General features: G+C 49.9%; 1 protein-coding gene and 1 long non-coding RNA gene across 2 annotated transcripts; one reads left to right on the top strand and one right to left on the bottom strand.

Annotated features, from left to right (window-relative positions):
• Nucleotides 1–285: 285 nt before the first annotated feature.
• FGF6 (fibroblast growth factor 6) lies at nt 286–16,938 on the bottom strand. Its single transcript, XM_001099809.4, has 3 exons — nt 16,350–16,938; nt 15,276–15,379; nt 286–5,358 (listed from the first exon to the last, which is right to left on the bottom strand). The coding sequence occupies exons 1-3, from the start codon at nt 16,693–16,695 to the stop codon at nt 5,182–5,184; spliced, it is 627 nt and encodes a 208-aa protein (XP_001099809.1). The 5' UTR covers nt 16,696–16,938; the 3' UTR covers nt 286–5,181.
• Nucleotides 13,122–15,252, top strand: LOC114670768 (uncharacterized). Its single transcript, XR_003720490.2, has 3 exons — nt 13,122–13,213; nt 13,949–14,120; nt 15,043–15,252. It is a non-coding gene; the product is annotated as an uncharacterized LOC114670768 (long non-coding RNA).
• Nucleotides 16,939–17,490: the final 552 nt, after the last annotated feature.

Genomic DNA, 17,490 nt, shown 5'->3' on the forward strand with positions numbered 1-17,490 from the left:
AATTCTATAGTTATAGTAATGTGTGTATATGGTTTTGACCGAGGCAAACAAGGAAGAGGGATGCTGCCTCGCGATGGTCTCCCATCGCTTTCTTCACCCTCCTGGGCCAATTTCCCCATTGGCAAGCTATAGGGCAGTTGGACTGAGTACGCCACCGGACTTCTTCCTGCCTTAATCATCAACAGCACCATGAATCAGTGCTTTCGGTTTCTCTTTGCCTGCCTTCCTGCAAGGGGGGAAAGAATCAAGATGAAAATCAATGACAACCCAGAGATTTGTTGTCAGTTTTAATAGGAGGAGTGGAGTCAAAGAGTTTAGAGAAATGTAGAAAAAGACCTTTTACTTTTTGCTGGAACATGATATGGTTTGTGCATGGCACATACATATTAAAAAAATAGAGGTATCACATTTCACAATCACATGACTGAACAGCATCTGGGGTGTACTATGCGCTGTGCCTAAGCTGGAGGGCAGCTCTGCCCTGGGACCAGCCTGAGGTACTTAGCGATTTACAGAAAGAGGAAACCACGCAGGACACAGCTCTCTGGTGCTGGAATTCAGTCGTTCAGTGAGGTATACAAACATGGTTCTGCGTTGGCCATCTGCATGATGGGCCAGATTCAGGACCTGCTTGGGGCATAATCGCATCCTCCCGCTGTTCTGGGAAGAGGAAGCATCAACTCCGATGTAAGCAGAGACTGGAGTATTTCTCTCTATTCTTCTGGCCTTGTCCCAAACATTCCTCTCTTTGGAGTTTTTCTGGGAGGTAGCAGAATGAGTGGCTGCTTTCTTCAGGGGACCCAAGTATTAGAGACCCACTTTATAGACACAGGCATGGTAAGCGGCAGAGAATGCTTCCTCAGGGACAGCTGACCCAGAGTCTTTGAGGAAAAACATTGGGATACAAGGAGGAAGGCGTTTTCTTTCTCTTTTTTTTTTTTTTTTTTTTTTTGAGACAGAGTCTTGCTCTGTTACCCAGGCTGGAGCGCAGTGGCGCACACTCGGCTCACTACCAGCTCTGCCTCCCAGGTTCACGCCATTCTCCTGCCTCAGCCTCCCACGTAGCTGGGACTACAGGCGCCCGCCACCTCGCCCGGCTAATTTTTTTTTTTTTTTTTTTTTTGTATTTTTAGGAGAGACGGGGTTTCACCGTGTTAGCCAGGATGGTCTCGATCTCCTGACCTCGTGATCCGCCTGCCTCGGCCTCCCAAAGTGCTGGGATTACAGAAGTGAGCCACCGCGTCCGGCCAATGAAGGAGTTTTCTAGCTTGTGTCCACATGAAAGGGGGCAGAAGGAGAAAGAGGGCAGAGGGGAGATCCTGGTGTCTTGGAGGACATTTGTAGATGTGCATTTGGTAGATATGTTTTCACCAGTGACTGTGACACAGAATGGGCAAAGGCAATGGACTTCAACAAGGGGAGAAAGGAGAACTGCCGCTCATGGACTCTCCTATTTCCTTTTTCTCTCAGGACTTGCATAGAACAAGAACTTGAAGGGTCTGAGGTCTAGGACAAGAAAGTGGCCCAGAGCCAGCGTCGAAGGAGAATTGCAAACTGCCCAGGACAGGATGAGGGTCGGGAGAGAATTTCAGGCCTGGGTTTCTGGGCAGGAGAGAGATGCCTATATGTCTAAAGAGGGGAGAGGTTTGTACCCTGAATCAGATGGCAGAAGAAAATGTTCTTTTTGTTAGGCCATAGACTGGCCCTGACCAAGGGCTTGGCATGTATATTAGGGCACTGTGGGATGTGGTGGCAGAGGGGAAGGCTGCGGAGGATAATGGTAGGGTATTAATTACAAAATTGTATGCTGCTTTCCAGAGAGGTTCAAAAATGTATGGGAAGTGGGAAGGGAAGGGGTGTTACAAGGCAGTGAATGATGAAACAAACATAATCAGCAGCTTGAACAAGGCATTTGGAGTTTTCTGGTTTCCTATGAGGTTCATCCATTGCCCTGAAAAGGGTGGCGGTTTTACAAGGAGCCTGGGGCTCCCGCATTGCTTCTAAGCTAACCTCTACAGCTGCAGCTGAGAAGTGCATCTTGAAGGGTGTGTAGATATGCTGCTCTCCTCTCTATTATTTGCTCTTGAAGAGACAACAGAACAGCCTCTTGGCCCTTGGAACTCCAAGTTTGCATGGAGCTGCCAAAGAAGATTCAGGATGAAAGAGAGGTGCATTAGCTACAAAACTCTATAAACCAGGCTTATTGCTCAGCACTTGGGGATGGAGGACCCAAGTCTTAGTACGTCCTCAATGGGAAAGTGGGGTGCACTCTGGTTACCCTGCCTATAGCAGTGTCTTCTGTAGCCTTTGGGAGCCAATGGGCCTGACAACTGAGCTCAGGACTCAGTGGACATGTGACCAGATAGGAAACAACTCTCCACGCCCGGGGAACAGAAACAGAAGCCGGAGAGAAGGGACTGAAATGCATCCTGCTGATCTTACTCTGGTCTTGTCCCTTCACTCACTTCTGTGGATGGGGATTGGCTTTTCTTAAGCCCAAGACACTTACAGGAAAACAGAAAGCCCTTGAGAGAATTCCTTTGCATGGGAAGGATTTTAAAGCATCACCCACACATACCTGCCTCCAAAGGTGGTATTCAAAATACTTAGCAACCAGCTAGGCGCCGTGGCTCATGCCTGGAATCCCAACAGTTTGGGAGGCTGAGGCAGGTGGATTGCTTGAGCCCAGGCGTTCAAGACCAGCTTGGCCAATATGGCAAAACCCTATCTCTCCAAAAATAAATACAAAAATTAGCTGGACCTGTAGTCCCAGCTACTCGGAAGGCTGAGGAAGGAGAATCGCTTGAGCTTGGGAGGTGGAGGTTACAGTGAGCTGAGATCACACCACTGCACTCCAGCCTGGGCGACAGAGCGAGACCCTGTCACAAACAAGCCCCAAATACTAGCAACTGATACAGCATCGGCCCTGGTACCAGTTAGACAGACACCCAGCCCCTCATAACTGGTGCTGGTGCGACCGCAGTGCAGCGGCTCAGTATTATGCCTGCTTGACCGTAGGCACTTCGTAGCTTCTCCTTCTCACTCCTAGCGTGAAAAATGGAAGTGGACATTTGGCGAAATGCCTTGCCAGGATTTGAGCAACGTTGTGATTCTCTAGAGACCTGAAGGAAAGAGCTGGCAGCCTGAGGCTTTGGGGACTCTCTTGAAGATGGGTCCTCTCATGCCATGTGAGCTGAAAGATCTTGGAAGAAAGGACAGTATGCTCTGGGACCTAAAACGTCTTTCTCCTTTTTTTCTCTGGATCACAGTCACGCCATCCACCAGCCATCCCACACTCCAAGCTCCACTAGGAACCGATATGCACCTCAGGTCTGGAGTGCCTGCATTCCTGATCGACCGTGTTCAAGAGACTGATTGCACTGGATGAGACTCCCTAAAAAACAGTGGAGAGCTTTATCCCCGCCTCCAAGCCGACCTGCACTTCAATATTCCACAGACTCAAGATGGATCAGTTTTCTCCCTTTTCTACCACATCCAAGGGTCGGCCGTGCTCCAGGGCTTCTACTCTCTCTTCCATCTTTGCATATCTGGATGTGGCCTTTTCCTCCTCACCCAGCACATGTCCTCCCTGACATTTGCAGGGCAGAGGAGGTGGCCAGTAAGGTGTCTCTCCCTTCGATTGCCAACCTCCATCTTCAGCTCAGAGTCCCTCAACCCGGATCTATCTATAGATGGATGCAACTGCAAATAGCGAGGTATGTTGAAGATGAAGGTATTTGCAACAGATGAGGGATTGTCTTGCAGGCCAGGGCCCCCGAGAGTCGCAGAGGGCGTCAGGTCATTTTGTAACTCGATGGTTCACATGTGCCAGAAATATTTGCACTCCGATACGGCTCCCTCTGGTTTCAGATTTAGGAACATTCCAATGGTTCAGGAATCCGAAGGCTCCAGCAGACAACATTTATAGTCACTTGGGGAACCTCTGCTTTAAATATTCTCAAAGGACGGGAGGCAAGAAGGCATTGTGCAGCAAGGAGCTGCTTCAGCTTGGCTGCCTGACTCCACGGGATTATCACTCCTCTTCTACTGCAGGGAGGAAGAGAGCACAAAGCCTGGAGGTCACGGTGCCCATGCTGCTGCATCCAGGCACAGCGCGTATGTGAGATGAGGATGAGCAAGAAGGAAGTGAGGGTATCAGATGAGAACTTGGGTGCGTTTCCTGGACATACTTGGAGAGGAATTACCATCTGCAGTCCAAAGCCTCTCTACTTCCTTCATGCCCTAGTTTGTCCCCCTACCCCTCGCCAAAGAGGTTGCCATTATTAGGATCCTTGTCATCTGAGGTTAAAATAAGACCAGTTCAAAGTGAGGAAACGTTATGGGCAGGCAGCCTGGCCCCTGCTTGTTCTTGGAGCCACACACAGCCTGAGTTCTCCAGGCAGAGTGGCTCTCCTAGAACATCCAGTCCTTTCTGCTGCCTCCACAAGCCTTCCTCAGCTGCCCTGGATGCTGCTCTACCCCTTTCCTCCAAGAAGGGAACCGCTTCTCCCCCAGCTTCCCTGACAAGTCATCCCAGTGTCCCCAAAGCCCTCACTGGCAGGAAGCTTGAAGTGCTTGATCACTCTCTGGTTTGCAGTTCAACCTTACACCCTCTCACTCTGCCATGCCGTCTCTGCCCTTTGAGGACAGCTGCTCCCCGCTGACCTGTGCAGCCCATGTAATTAGTGGCCTCTGAATGGAAAGATGATTGGAAAGAGGCAGAATGGGAGCACACATCAATCTTGCTGGTTTGACAACTGACATTCTTATAGGCAGATTCCTGCAGCGATGATGCTAGGAGAAAGAAACCTGATGCTTTGAAATGCCATTGCTATGAGAATGTATATAAAGCTGTATGGATATACAACAGTGCACACAAACTCCTGCCCTGGCCTTTTCCTGTGCACATGGTCACATTCCACAAGTGTCACCGATACCTTCTCTCCTGGAAGGAGGTCAGAGCATGGGATAAATTGCCATTCTAAGGTTGCTGATTGCAGCCCTGGTTTGAATGGGCTACATGCTGTGGGGTCCCGTGGCCAAGGGAAACAACTGGGGTCTCCCCAGGCACGAGATAAACCTGACTCAGAAGCCATGGAGGGCAAGGGGAGTTATTCGCTTGTGCAAAATTCCAACAGAACAGACGCTGCTTTAAATCCGTGAGCCTTCTTTTGCGGGTCCTTATATCCTGGGAAGGAAATGAGTGACAGTCATGGTTGGGGACACCTTGCTGCCCCGCTTTACCCGTCCGTATTTGCTCAGGGCGATGTAGGTCCCTCGGTACAAGTCTGACTCATAGGCGTTGTAATTGTTGGGCAAGAGGGTTTCTCTGAACTTGCATTCTTCTTGGAAGCTGGGCTGCGAAAGACATGGGCAAACAGCAGAGACTGGGTTACAAATGAGGAGTGCTGCAGACGCCAGCTGGGCCGCGCACAGTAGGCCCCCCTGCCAGGCGCCCCTTCCCTTCTCTTTGTGAGACAACCACTGTGAGGTCTGAGCATCCTGGGTGGACAAAACGGTGAAAGGTTAGGATGGGAAGAGGCTGCAGGCTCTCATGGTTTCCTCTCGCCTTCCCTCCTTTACCATAAGGAAACCAAGGCCCAGGGACACAGGGGATGATGTGCCACACGGGGCACAGCTGAGGCTCTACCACTCAGGTCTCCTGACTTCCAGAGTACTTTCTATGAAGTCCCCAGATGGTAACTTGTGCCATTCAAAGAACAGACCAGGAAATGACACAATAAGCTGTTTTCTCAAGTCCACTGTGAGAGGGAGTCTCCTGGAGCAGCAATGAGAGCCCAGGGTGCTATTTCGTGACTTTTCTACTTCCTAGTTGTGTGACCTCGGGCAGGTTCCTCCCCTTTCAGCCTCAGTTCTGTTTTCTGCAGACTGTGGTGGGGGAAGAAGGAGAGAGGTGGTTGGTGGAGGGGTAGGAGATACAGGGGATCTCTTCAGCCCTTCCCAGCACTGTCTGTCTCTTTCTTTCTGCTTGTGGTTCCTCAGTCTGTCTTTCCTGGTTTAAGTCTCAAGGTTTCTATCCCTCAAAAAGGCCCATTCTCCGTTTTGACTTTGAGCCTAGAAGGTGTCTGGTACCTCCTAGACCAGGGGTCCCCAACCCCCAGGCTGTAGACCCGTACCAGTCAGTGGCCCATAGCAGCCAGGACCCGGGCTATACAGCAGGAGGTGAGTGGTGGGTGAGCGAAGCTTCCTCTGTGTTCCAGCCACTCCCCATCGCTTGCATGACCACCTGAGCTCCGCCTCCTGTCAGATCAGCAGTGGCATTAGATTCTCACAGGAGCAAGAACCCTGTTGTGAACTTTGCATGTGAAGAAGGATCTGGGGTTGCCTGCTCCTCCTGAGAATCTAATGCCTGACGATCTGAGGTGGACAGTTTCATCCCCACGCCGTCCCCCCACGCCCCCACCCCTCACCCTGTCCATGGAAATAGTCTTCCATGAAACTGGTCCCTGGTGCCAAAAAGGTTGAGGACTGCGGTCCAAGACAATCATAGTTCTCCAGGGACACGCAGGAACAGAGATGGTGAGGAGCAGGTGTTTTTATGGGGAAAAGGACCTGGTTCCCAATGTGATAGGTGATGCCAAGGAGCCTGGGACCAACAAAAAAAAATGGCCCTTTCCATGCTAATTTGGTAGAGGAGTGTGTGTGGGACGCCTGTTCAGAACATGAATGCTGGACTTCCTGTCTCACATGCACAAATTCATTCCCAGTACATCACCCCAAGTCCTCCTCTTTTCACTGCAACCTGCCTGGGTGGCTGCCCTGAGGGAGTGTGCAGGGATTTCCTGCTCTTGTGGGGAAGCAGCTGGGTCGGGGCTAGAAGAACAGAGAGCGAGGTGGGAGCCAGAGACCCGGGATCTACTCTTGAAAAGAAACATAGAATGAGAAATGGGTGGAGGATAATTTCTGACTCTTTCTTGCTCGGGTATAAAAAAGCCCCGCTCGATGGCTGCCGGGCTGTGCCAGAGGTGTCCTCTACCTTCTGTAAAGGAATCGTACTGCTAGTGTCCCGTCTTGCTAGCAGTGTAGCTGGATGAGAACCTCTTGCTGTTCTGAAGGCTGGTAAGTAGCTTGCTCCTCAGGGCCCCAAGACTCCCAGAGCCCTTTCAGTGGACCCCTCTGGCAACATTTAGAACAGCCATACTTTCTTTCCCAATAGACTCCAAGATCCCTGAGATGAGGACTGTGTCTTGCTTGGTACATGATGCTGAGTGGATGGTGGTTGAATAAGGATAACATGGCTGGTTCGGTGGCTCACACCTGTAATCCCAGTACTTTGGGAGACCAAGGCAGGAGGATCACTTGAGCCCAGCAGTTTGAGAGGAACCTAGGCAACATAGTGAGACCTCGTCTCTACAAAAAAAAAAAAAAAAAAAAAAAAAAAAGCTAAGCGTGGTGGCGTATGCCTGCAGTCCCAGCTACTCTGGAGGCTGAGGTGAGAGAATCGCTTGAGGTCGAGGCTGCAGTGAGCCATGATCGCTCCACCGCACTCCAGCCTGGGTGACAGAGTGAGACCCTGTCTCAAGAATAAAGAAATAAGTAAATAAGGATAGCACTGAAACGTCAAGATACCCCTACATGGGTGGCTCTTTCAACGTAATGTGAGTGTGGGCGAGGGGACAGCCTTGCCTGTGGGAACACAGGGAAACCCCCTCATACATTTTCCCCATCTTCTTCTCTCACGCTCGCAGCTTATTAACAAAGCACTTTCACTGATGTTAACTTGCTTGAGATAAATGTGAAGGCGTTCACCAGCCACGTCAACAGGTTAATGCCACGCCAGGGGATGGGTTTTCATAACTTTCCTGTTTTCCTTGTTAGGGATGCTCAGTGAATATTTGTGGATGAATGAAGGGATGTCCTAAAGGTAAAAAGGATGAACTAATCAACATAGGTCAAGAACATATTTGTGGCCGGGCGCAGTGGCTCAGGCCTGTAATCCCAGCACTTTGGGAGGCCGAGGCGGGCGGATCACGAGGTCGGGAGATCGAGACCATCCTGGCTAACATGGTGAAACCCCGTCTCTACTAAAAATACAAAAAATTAGCCAGGTGCAGTGGTGGGCGCCTGTAGTCCCAGCTACTCGGGAGGCTGAGGCAGGAGAATGGCGTGAACCCGGGAGGCGGAGCTTGCAGTGAGCCGAGATCGCGCCACTGTACTCCAGCCTGGGGGACAGAGCGAGACTCCATCTCAAAAAAAAAAAAAAAAAAAAAAAAAAACATTTGTGCCACAGCTTTGAGGTTAGACTGATGACCATGGCCTCTTACTTAGCTATGTGAGCTTGGACAAATCATTTAACCTCTAAAGCTTCAATTCCCTCATCTGTGAAGCAAGAACAGTTAAGAAAAATTATGTCATAGAATTGGACTAAGCATTAATGGAGATAATGCATGGAAAGTCCTGGGAACAATGCTTGCTATATAGTAGAATTAAAAACAAATTAGTAGCAGTAGTATTCTTCTCCAAGTAAGTCATGAACTACTTTACATTAAAAGCCTCAAAAGACTGCCTTACCCTGGATCACCAGTCCCGTAAGACTTGCTGTGGGTTACTGGACAATTCAGCTTTTAAGCTCTGCGGTTTTTGATGGAGTGCCTGGGAGACACTGAGCTTGTATGGAAGAGCAGGAAGCGAGAGAAAGGGCAGAGGCTGGCGCTGGCTCTGAACCACAGCCCCTCATTAGGAGCCTCTCTGGACCCTGGTTTCTTGCCCTGTGCATGGGGCATAGAACCTGTCACAGGACTTCCCTTGTTGGTGGGCAAGCTTGGGAGCAGCAGCACCAGGAAAAATTCAGTTCGGGACTGATTGAAACATTCCAAGTAAAGCTACGCGAATGAGGAGTCCAGTACAGGTCAAAGAACAAAATAGAGTCCGGCGGTAGATCCCAACACACACATGGATGTAAAATAAAATGAATCTGACATGAATGTAAAGTAAAAGTGGTATTTTAAATCACTAGAGAAAACATGGTGTCGGAACAACGGAATGGTATTCTATTATAATGATAATAAAGTTTGGTGTGTATGACTTTATCCCTTACCTCAGAATAAATCCAAAAGAAGCAAAAATTTAAATGTAAAAAGGAGAACCATTAAAATCCAGAAAAGGGTTTTTTAAATAAACTCAGAATCAGGAACATCTTTCTAAGCAGGACAAAAAAAAAAAAAAAAGCCATTTAAAAAAAATAAATTAGTCTTCTACTTGAAAAATATTACCTTAAATAAAATAAGAACAGAAATGGCAAACTGGATGAAAATCCATACAATACACATATGTCAAAGAGTACATTTTGTTACTATATTCAGAACCCTAAACTCACCAGAGAATGAACAACATTTATAAAACAGAAGATTCCCAGGAAAGGAAGTATCAATGGCATTTAAGCAGAAGAGAATATGCCTAATAAGAGAAATGTAAATTATAACTGTGAGATCACATGTTTAGTGGCCAGATTTCAAAGAGAAAAGCATTTGACACTATGCTGTCATTAGTGAGGGCATAGAAACTAGGAATTCTCGTTTAATGTCCTCCGATGTGTACACCGTTATAATCTCTATAAAGACCAATTTGGCCGCATCTACCAGAGTAAAGGATGACTATAGCAACTGATCAGCAATCCCACTTCTAGAAGTTTATCTTACTGACATATTCCCACACATGCACAAAAGTTACTACAGTATTAAATAACAAAAGACCAAAAACAATGTTCTATTAGGAGAGGAGTAACTGAGGTGGCTCAGGCCTGTAATCCCAACACTTTGGGAGGCCAAAGTGAGTGGATCACGAGGTCAGGAGATTGAGACCATCCTGGTCAACATGGTGAAACCACATCTCTACCAAAATATAAAAAATTAGCCGGGCGTGGTGGTGCACGCCTGTAGTCCCAGCTACTTGGGAGACTAAGGCAGAGGAATCTCTTGGACCCGGGAGGTGGAGATTGCAGTGAGCCGAGACCACATTCCAGCCTGGCGACAGAGCGAGACTCTGTCTCAAAAAAAAAAAAAAAAAAAAAAAAGGAGTACTGACTCAGTTATGGTAGATCCACATGACGGAATTCTACAAGCCTTGAAAAGATAAGAAACCTCTCTGTACTGACATGAAATGGCCTCAAAGATATATTGCTAAGTGAAGACACAAGGTTTGAAAAAGTGTTAGCATAGTATGCTCCTGTGTGTGTGATTTTAAAAAGATGATAGCAGTGCGTGCACGTGTGCCTAGGCTATTTCTGGAATGATATACTGGAATGATACACTGGTAACTGTGGCTGCCTCTAGGGAGAAACTCAGTGGCTTCAAGACGATGGTAGGAGTGAGACTTTCCATAGAATATTCTGATACCTTTTCTCCTTAAAACAAGTTCATGTGTTACCTAGTCAAGTAAGTACATTATTTAAAGTGGGAAGGGAATTTACGGTAGCAGATGGGCCAGGAAACGAGCGAGAAAACATTTTGATCAGAAACGGGTGGTCTCCTCCTCGTTGGGTCACAGCCCCTCTCCACCCACCAGCCTCCCCCCTGTTCTAACTTTGTATGTCCCTGGAGAGTAACCCGCCCAGTCAGTTCCAGAGAATTTATTTCTGATCTGGATGGTGGTTAAGGGAGAGGTTTCATGTGTTGTTTGCAAGCTCTAGAGAGGAAATGAAATCTTGAGGTGGAGGAAGGGGAAGTGGGAGGAACTGAGTGACTTGGACAAGAAACTCTCAAGCCATTGCCCACTTCCCGGTGCCTAGAATGTGTCCATTTGAGAACCCAGCCTCTTCTAAACGTCTGGGCCTCCTAAAACATGATTGTTTAAGCGTGCGTGACCATGGATGTATAGATTGTACTTTGTTTCTCTGGTTGTTAGATTTTGGATCATTCAAATCCACTCCCCCTCAACATACACAGTTTTTTGTTTTTTTTTTTAAGTTTACGACTTTTTTTTTTCTTTCCATTCTGCTCTTTTCTCTGGCCTGTCTCATATCTCTGGCCTTCCCCAGAATCCTATACAAAAGTAAAGTGAAAAAAGAAAACTAGTAGATGAAGCTTGTGTCAGAAGCCCTAACCTTCCCCTTGCTGCTCTCTCTCCACCCTCAGCACCCCCATCTGTGGCACGAAGGGGAGATCATGCATTTTCCCTGAATGCTTCAGGTTGATTGGATTTTCCTGCTGCCCAGAGTGATGCTCAAGACCCAGCCCCTTTAATGCATCTTCATCAGAGCCCTGAGCTTTTGAGTTCTCATGGCTTGGGAATGTTGGCTCCTCAGCTCTGGTGAAGAACGCCCTCAAGCCAAGTGAACGCCATGTTCATAAAAGCAGCTACCATTTATGATTACTTGGACAAATGAAAATCATTCCCCTGGGTCGCATTTCCTGGGCCTGCCGGGCTCGAGCCCCAGCTTGACAGTGTCTTCAGGTCCATGTAGGTCTATTCAGACTTATGTGCATTTGGCACGTGCTATGGAGAAGGGCATTTCGCAGAGGAGCAAGCACATGCATGGGGTAGAAATGCCCCTAAAAGTGTGAGGTGGACAACACAGCCACCCTCTTGCCTTTAGAGCTCAGTCACCTGGACCAATGAGGATCTAATCCTGTCTTTAAACATCATCTTCCTGTGTCTGCTGGGGCCATTTGCCCCTGTTCCTCCTGGGAGTGGTTGGATGGAGAAGGATGGGGTGGAAGGATGTGGGCAAGAAGGAAAAATAAACCAACTCTTTGTCCTAAGACTTTCTTCTACAGCCCCTGACTGCTTCTTTTCCTGTCTTTAGCTGAAATATCGTCAGCTCTGAAGATGCCTGCGTTTTCCAACTCTTTTTCCTAGCACACAATTGCACTGTTGATTTCGGAATGTTGGAAAGTTTTTCATCCGGTGGCTCATTCTTCTCACTCCTGGGCAGCTCTTTGTAGCAGGCAGGGATTTGTATGCACGGCCTCAGGCCCCTCATAAGGGCATGCACCTCCCGCTGCTCTCCAGGTCCATCTCCCAGCACTTCCTCATGGTGGGTGTCCTTTGTCCCATTCCCTCAGGAGTTCTGTTTTCTGCTAGAGTGGCAGCTGAACCAAGGCAAAGCTGGTCCTCCCCTCCCGCAATGCAGTGCCCCAGATACTAATCAAAAGTCTCTGGAGAAAATCAACTTTCTCCTTTGCACATTGTCATACTGTTGATGAAAAGCATGTAAATGCAGTTATTCTTAGTAAAAGTGAAATCACTTGAAAGCATAACTGAGTTGCTGGTATCTTTTTGCTAGGCTGTATTCTTCTCAACCAAAGGATTCTGATAGAACCACTGTCAGGTGGAGATCCTCGATGTTTTGTTTTGTGAATTTTAAAGGGGACCCAAGGGGGCTAGAATTCATTGATTTCTGCCTCATCCTGAGAGAGCAGAAGTCCAGGCCCAGAGAAGTTCAGTGACGTTGCCCAAAGTAAGACAAGTAGCTAGAGGGTAGGTCGGCCAGGAACTGGAACTCGGGTCACGGAGCCCTGAGACAGGGCTGCACACAGCTGTGGCTGGACGTGTGACCCTGGAGACCCGGTGTCCGCAGCTGCACAGGGAGGGTGAAGATCAAATGCCCCTCCTAGGGGTGCTGCGAGATCATGCTCGTAAAGCCCTGTGCAGCCTGTGCAGCCTGACACAAGCAGTAGGCCAGTGCTCAGGGCACGGCAGCTGTTTATATTGTCTAAAGGGGGGGGGGCCCGGCAAACTGTCCTGAGCCTCCCCGCCCCTCTTTCCAGGAGACAGACATGTGTGAAGCCACTTCTAGCCAGGTTTCCTTGGCCCTTATTTTCTGCCCACGAGTTGTTCCCTTGTCCCCCTCATCAACACCTCAGCCCCAGCCCCGTTTCCCTCCCCCACCCATGAGAAATCGCATGTAGTGGCAGTGGCAGCTGAGCCTGGGAGATGAGGCAGCTCAGAGGGCTTAAAGGGAAATAGTGTGAATGAAATCACCACCCAGCGGGAGTCTTCCTGGCTCCGGGGATCGGTCGGCAATTGTTTTTTTAGACTGTGATAACGGCCTCTGAGGGGCAGAGAGGGAGGGGTAGAAGTCGCTCAGGAGCATCTGGTCCTGAGCCACACGAAACGTCAGGTGCCCCAGGCTTGGGGCACAGCTGTCCAACCCCACTCTCTGTGTGCAGGCCCGGCTGGCCCTGAGGTCCAGGGAGGAGAAGCTCCTTCCCTGGAGAAGATGCTCTTTGGCCAAATGCTACTGAGGGTGAAGGTAGGAGGGGTGGGAGGGCGGAGGTGAAGGGGGCGGGCTCCTTGCTCCAGAAGTTCCTGGTTCTCCTGGACTCTGCTCATTTAGTGAGCCCAGCAGTTCATCAACCTGCTTAACTCCCTTTAAAGTCATCCGTCAACAATGGTGCTGCAGAGTGAGGGCTGGGGCTGGGTGGGGGTTTCAGGCTTTGGGAGTCAGCCTCCTTTCCCTTTTGCTCTTCTGAATGCTCTTCCCCGCTTCGCGGCACTTTCTCTGATGGTTAAATCTTATATTCCCTTCCCCGGCCTTTCCCAGCTTCTCCTTTCAGGGCCAAGAGATTTAAAGTGGGAAGCGGGTAAATATCCTCTCTATTTGTGCATTTTCTCCTCCCCACAATTCATTTCATTTCTGGGTAGGAAGAAAATAGTAGTAAATAGCTTGTTGATAAAGGTGACAAGGAGAAAGAAGAGTTTATGAAATTTGTGCTTTCTCCCAGGAGATTTACTTGCTACAACGTTCCTTGCTTGCATGGAGTCCCACAGCCAACAGCCCACATTCCCAGCTCTCCTGATCCTATGGGATTCTGGGCATTATGCAGGCTGGAAAGAAGGGGTTCTTTGGGATGCTGCACTCTCCGGGGGGGAACCTGCTCCACCAAAACCTGGGTTGGCCCCAGGCCTCTTCCTGCCCTCACCACACTTTTCCAGAGAGAGAGTAACAAGGACATGTCTCTTCTGTCTCATCTCACCCACTCGGCAGCTCTCGGTTCAGTGGAACAAGGGGAGTGGGTGGTACCCCGCCCTCCAGAGGCCATGTAGCCTGCCATCCCCCAAGCCTGCCTATGCCTCAGAAACACCTGGCAAATTTAAAATACAAAAACAAACGGATTTCCAGGCCTATATCTCAGCTCTGTTGAATAAGAATCTCCTAGGTAGGTACCTGGAAATGCATACTTTTAACAAGTTTCCAAGGTGATAGAGATGCAAACTGTCCACAGACCCGTGTGGGAGACCCACTGATTTTAATGCATGCCGTATGTCCACATAAACCAACCCAGACTGAGAGATGTTAGCACCAAAGATTATGGGACGGAGGCCACCTGGTGAACCCATTCTTGTATTTCATAGACCTCCTATGTTGGGCCCCCCCTGGGACCCAGTGCCAGTCCTGGGTCTATTTCTTCACATCCCAATCCTCAGTTTATCCTCCAAGGGGGCAGGAGATCAGCCCTCCACACCCTCCCTATAAATAACTTTGATATTTTTTGAGGCCTGCTCTGAGGTCTTCCTTTTTAGCTTGCTTATTTCTGTCAAAGGAACCCTCCATTTCTTCAGCTTCATAGGGATGTTTGCCCACCATACTTTGGAATAAGGCAAATGATGGGCCGAGGGCTGCAGGAATGAGTAGGTCAGTGAGAGAGCGGAGGTTTTGGTCAATGTGCTTAGAAGTTGGTGGCATTAACCCAAGTGCCAGCACTGGCGTTCCCAGGGGTGACCTATGGGGGTGGGGATGGGAATGGGTGGGACTGGTACCTGCCTAAAGTGTGTAATGGGTAGGCTGCTTCTCCAGCTTATACAATCAGAGACCAGAGGATTGAAAACCCTAGCGCAGAATCTCAGCACACTGATGAGGACGAAAACGGCCTCCTATTCCGCTCTTTCTGCGGCACACTAGGCCGAGGCATCTTGCAGGGCGCGTGCCATGGAGCAGCACACCCAGGCAGAGAGATAGGCTTGCTCTCGGGGCCTTGCCAATGCAGGGAATCACACCTGCCCGCAAGCCGGGATGCCAGAATGCGGGTTTCCCTCTGGCCCACGGGCTCCCTGAGCTGTGGTTTCTGTTTAATCACACAGACTTCAGCCGGCAGGTGAGAACAGAAGAAACACGGGCCAGAGCGGAGGACAATCACCCATGAGGCTGAAGACGCAGAAACTGCAAGGCGCCTCCCTTTCACAGGCTCCTTTTAACAGCCTTTCCTTTCCCATTTAGATAGTCACTTCTCTACTCAGAATTTCATACTATTTTCTTCAACTGCGTAAGCATCAAGCCTTGTAAACCTGGCACTTCCCCGGCCTGGTGAACTCACCGTTGCGTACAATCTTCCTTTACTGTTCATGGCAACGAAGAGCGCACTTCTCACTCCAAAGAGACTCACCACACCTCGCTCCACGGTGGAAATTTCCAGCAGGCCTGACAAGGAAAGGGGGGCCACATTACCCAAGGCTCGTGCAAATCACAGTGGGAACTTGAGCCAACAAGGGCATCTCAGTCCATCCCCATTCTCCCAGAAAGCCAGACTCCATCACCCCATCCACCATCCCTCTCACTCTAGGAGACCCTGGCTGCTGCACTCATCCAGTGCTGCCATTGTGCTGTGAAAAATCCAGTTCTGCAAGGGAAAGTTCTCATATCAGAGTTAGGGACTGCAATGACCACTTAGCTACCTATTTAAGATGAGCCTTGACTCTGGGCTTTCATTGACATAATTACTTGAGGTCCTTGACTTGAGTAAAAAACTACATTCTGATTAGTATTCTTAATGTGTACTCTACATGTTTCAACAAATCTCAACCCCCTTGATCTTGAAAACGCAGCGGCCACGCCATGGCTGATGGCTTTCTTGGATCCTGCAGCCCCCATCCTTTCTTGGATAGGAGACTAACCATACAGCAAGCCGACAACTTGCAGGATAAGAACCTGGGGACAGAGGGAGCTCGCTGAAATAAAAAGACGGATGTGCTCCAGTTGGACATTTTGCAATTGAATTTCCTTGCCTTCTCCAAGAAAGAAGCTGAATAAAAATCAGCTTGTGTCAAATTTGATCTAAGTATACTAACTCATTCTCCCTACCCCTGCTTTGCGGGCTTCCCAGACTAATGGTTCCCAGTGGTCTTACAAGGCATCAGATGGGTCAGTAATGCTGAAATAGTTAGTGCCACGGAGGATCTAACCAAGGTGATGGCAAGGAACACCAGGATGCTTGGACCCCAGTATATTGAGCCTGCACCCAGGTAGAGTCACGTGGAATCATCTAAGTAGCGAGCAGCATTTCTGTCCCCTTTATAGTGCATCCTGTCCACTAGAGCATGGCCCCTTCACCTTTTAGCCTGGCATGAGCCCAAGCCCCCAAGCGTCCCAACTGGCTGCAGCTGGCACTCACTGTAGGGGTTCTCCTCGTGGGTCCCGCTGATCCGGCCGTCGGGGGGCACCTGGAGGTGAAAGCCGATGCCCACGTTGCAGTAGAGCCTCCGCTGCCGCTTGATCCCCACCAAATAGCCACTTTCCCAGTTCACCCCGGCGATCTCTCCAGCTAGCCCGGCACGAGACCTGGACAGCAGGGTGCCCCAGCCCCTCGAGTCCAGCAGCGTGTTGTTGGCACGGGTGCCTGCAGGCGAGGGCACCACCATGCCCACTAGGATGCCCAGGAAGACGAGAGCCCACAGCGTGCCCCGAAGACGTCCTGCTCCCCGGGACATAGTGATGAACAGCCTCTGTCCCAGGGCCATCCACCTTGCCTCTCAGGCACGTGGTCAGAATTAATGGCCCTAAAAATACCGCCCTTCTTGTTTTTCTCCCTCCGGCATGGCGGCAGGGGCTTATTTTTGGAAGGCAGATGAAGGCTGCTGACATGAAACCAAAACCTGCAACGGGCACTCGGGTTGGGAGCAGAGGGACCCAGGCTGAGCCGCGGCCGGTAGAGACCATGGCTCGGGGACGCTCTCTAGCTCGCCCGCTTGCTCCGGCCCGAGCTGTTATTTGATTTGACCTATCTTTATAGTTGGTTCAGCAGCCCGGCCCTCCCCTCCACCCATCATCACCCTGACGTCAACCCGCCCGGCTCACTTATCCAGGGCTGTAACATTAACCTGCTCTTGGGCCTGGCTGCCTCCCCAGACCCCCATCACCCTCCACGCTCCCCAGGGGTTCTGGGAGCCACTGTCATTCCAACTATGAGGCAGGAATGAAGTGAGCAGGGAGCATCTCTGAGGGAGGGGGGAAGCTGGCTGGGGGCCCAGGGAAAGAGAGAGGCGAGAGGCCACCCAGGACCCATATTGGGCAGAAGTTCTTTGCCTGGCAGCGCTGGCTTCCTTATTTAGAGGGCAGTAGGTAGAGGCAGGGATGGGAAAGGCTGGTGGTGGTGATGACCGTAGCCTGCAAGTCACCCTCGAGAGCTTTGCATGGAAACAGCCCGTGGTGGAGGGGAACACCAAAAGGCCAAACCCTTTCAGCAGGAGGGCACGGAAATTCTCAGCGGGTGGGGATGGGGGTTGGTTGTTCAAGGAGCTTTAAGATTGTGGAGG

This window comes from Macaca mulatta, chromosome 11, assembly GCF_049350105.2.
Source record: "Macaca mulatta isolate MMU2019108-1 chromosome 11, T2T-MMU8v2.0, whole genome shotgun sequence".
NCBI classification, from domain to species: Eukaryota; Metazoa; Chordata; class Mammalia; order Primates; family Cercopithecidae; genus Macaca; species Macaca mulatta.

Bases quoted from the DNA above. Each gene is read 5' to 3' on its own strand.
- FGF6 (XM_001099809.4), bottom strand. From the start codon at position 16,695: ATGGCCCTGGGACAGAGGCTGTTCATCACTATGTCCCGGGGAGCAGGA. The intron at 15,380-16,349 runs GTGAGTGCCAGC...TTTCCTTGTCAG, and splicing joins CCACGAGGAGAACCCCTACA to GCCTGCTGGAAATTTCCACC. The intron at 5,359-15,275 runs GTGAGTTCACCA...TGTCTTTCGCAG, and splicing joins AAGGAAGATTGTACGCAACG to CCCAGCTTCCAAGAAGAATG.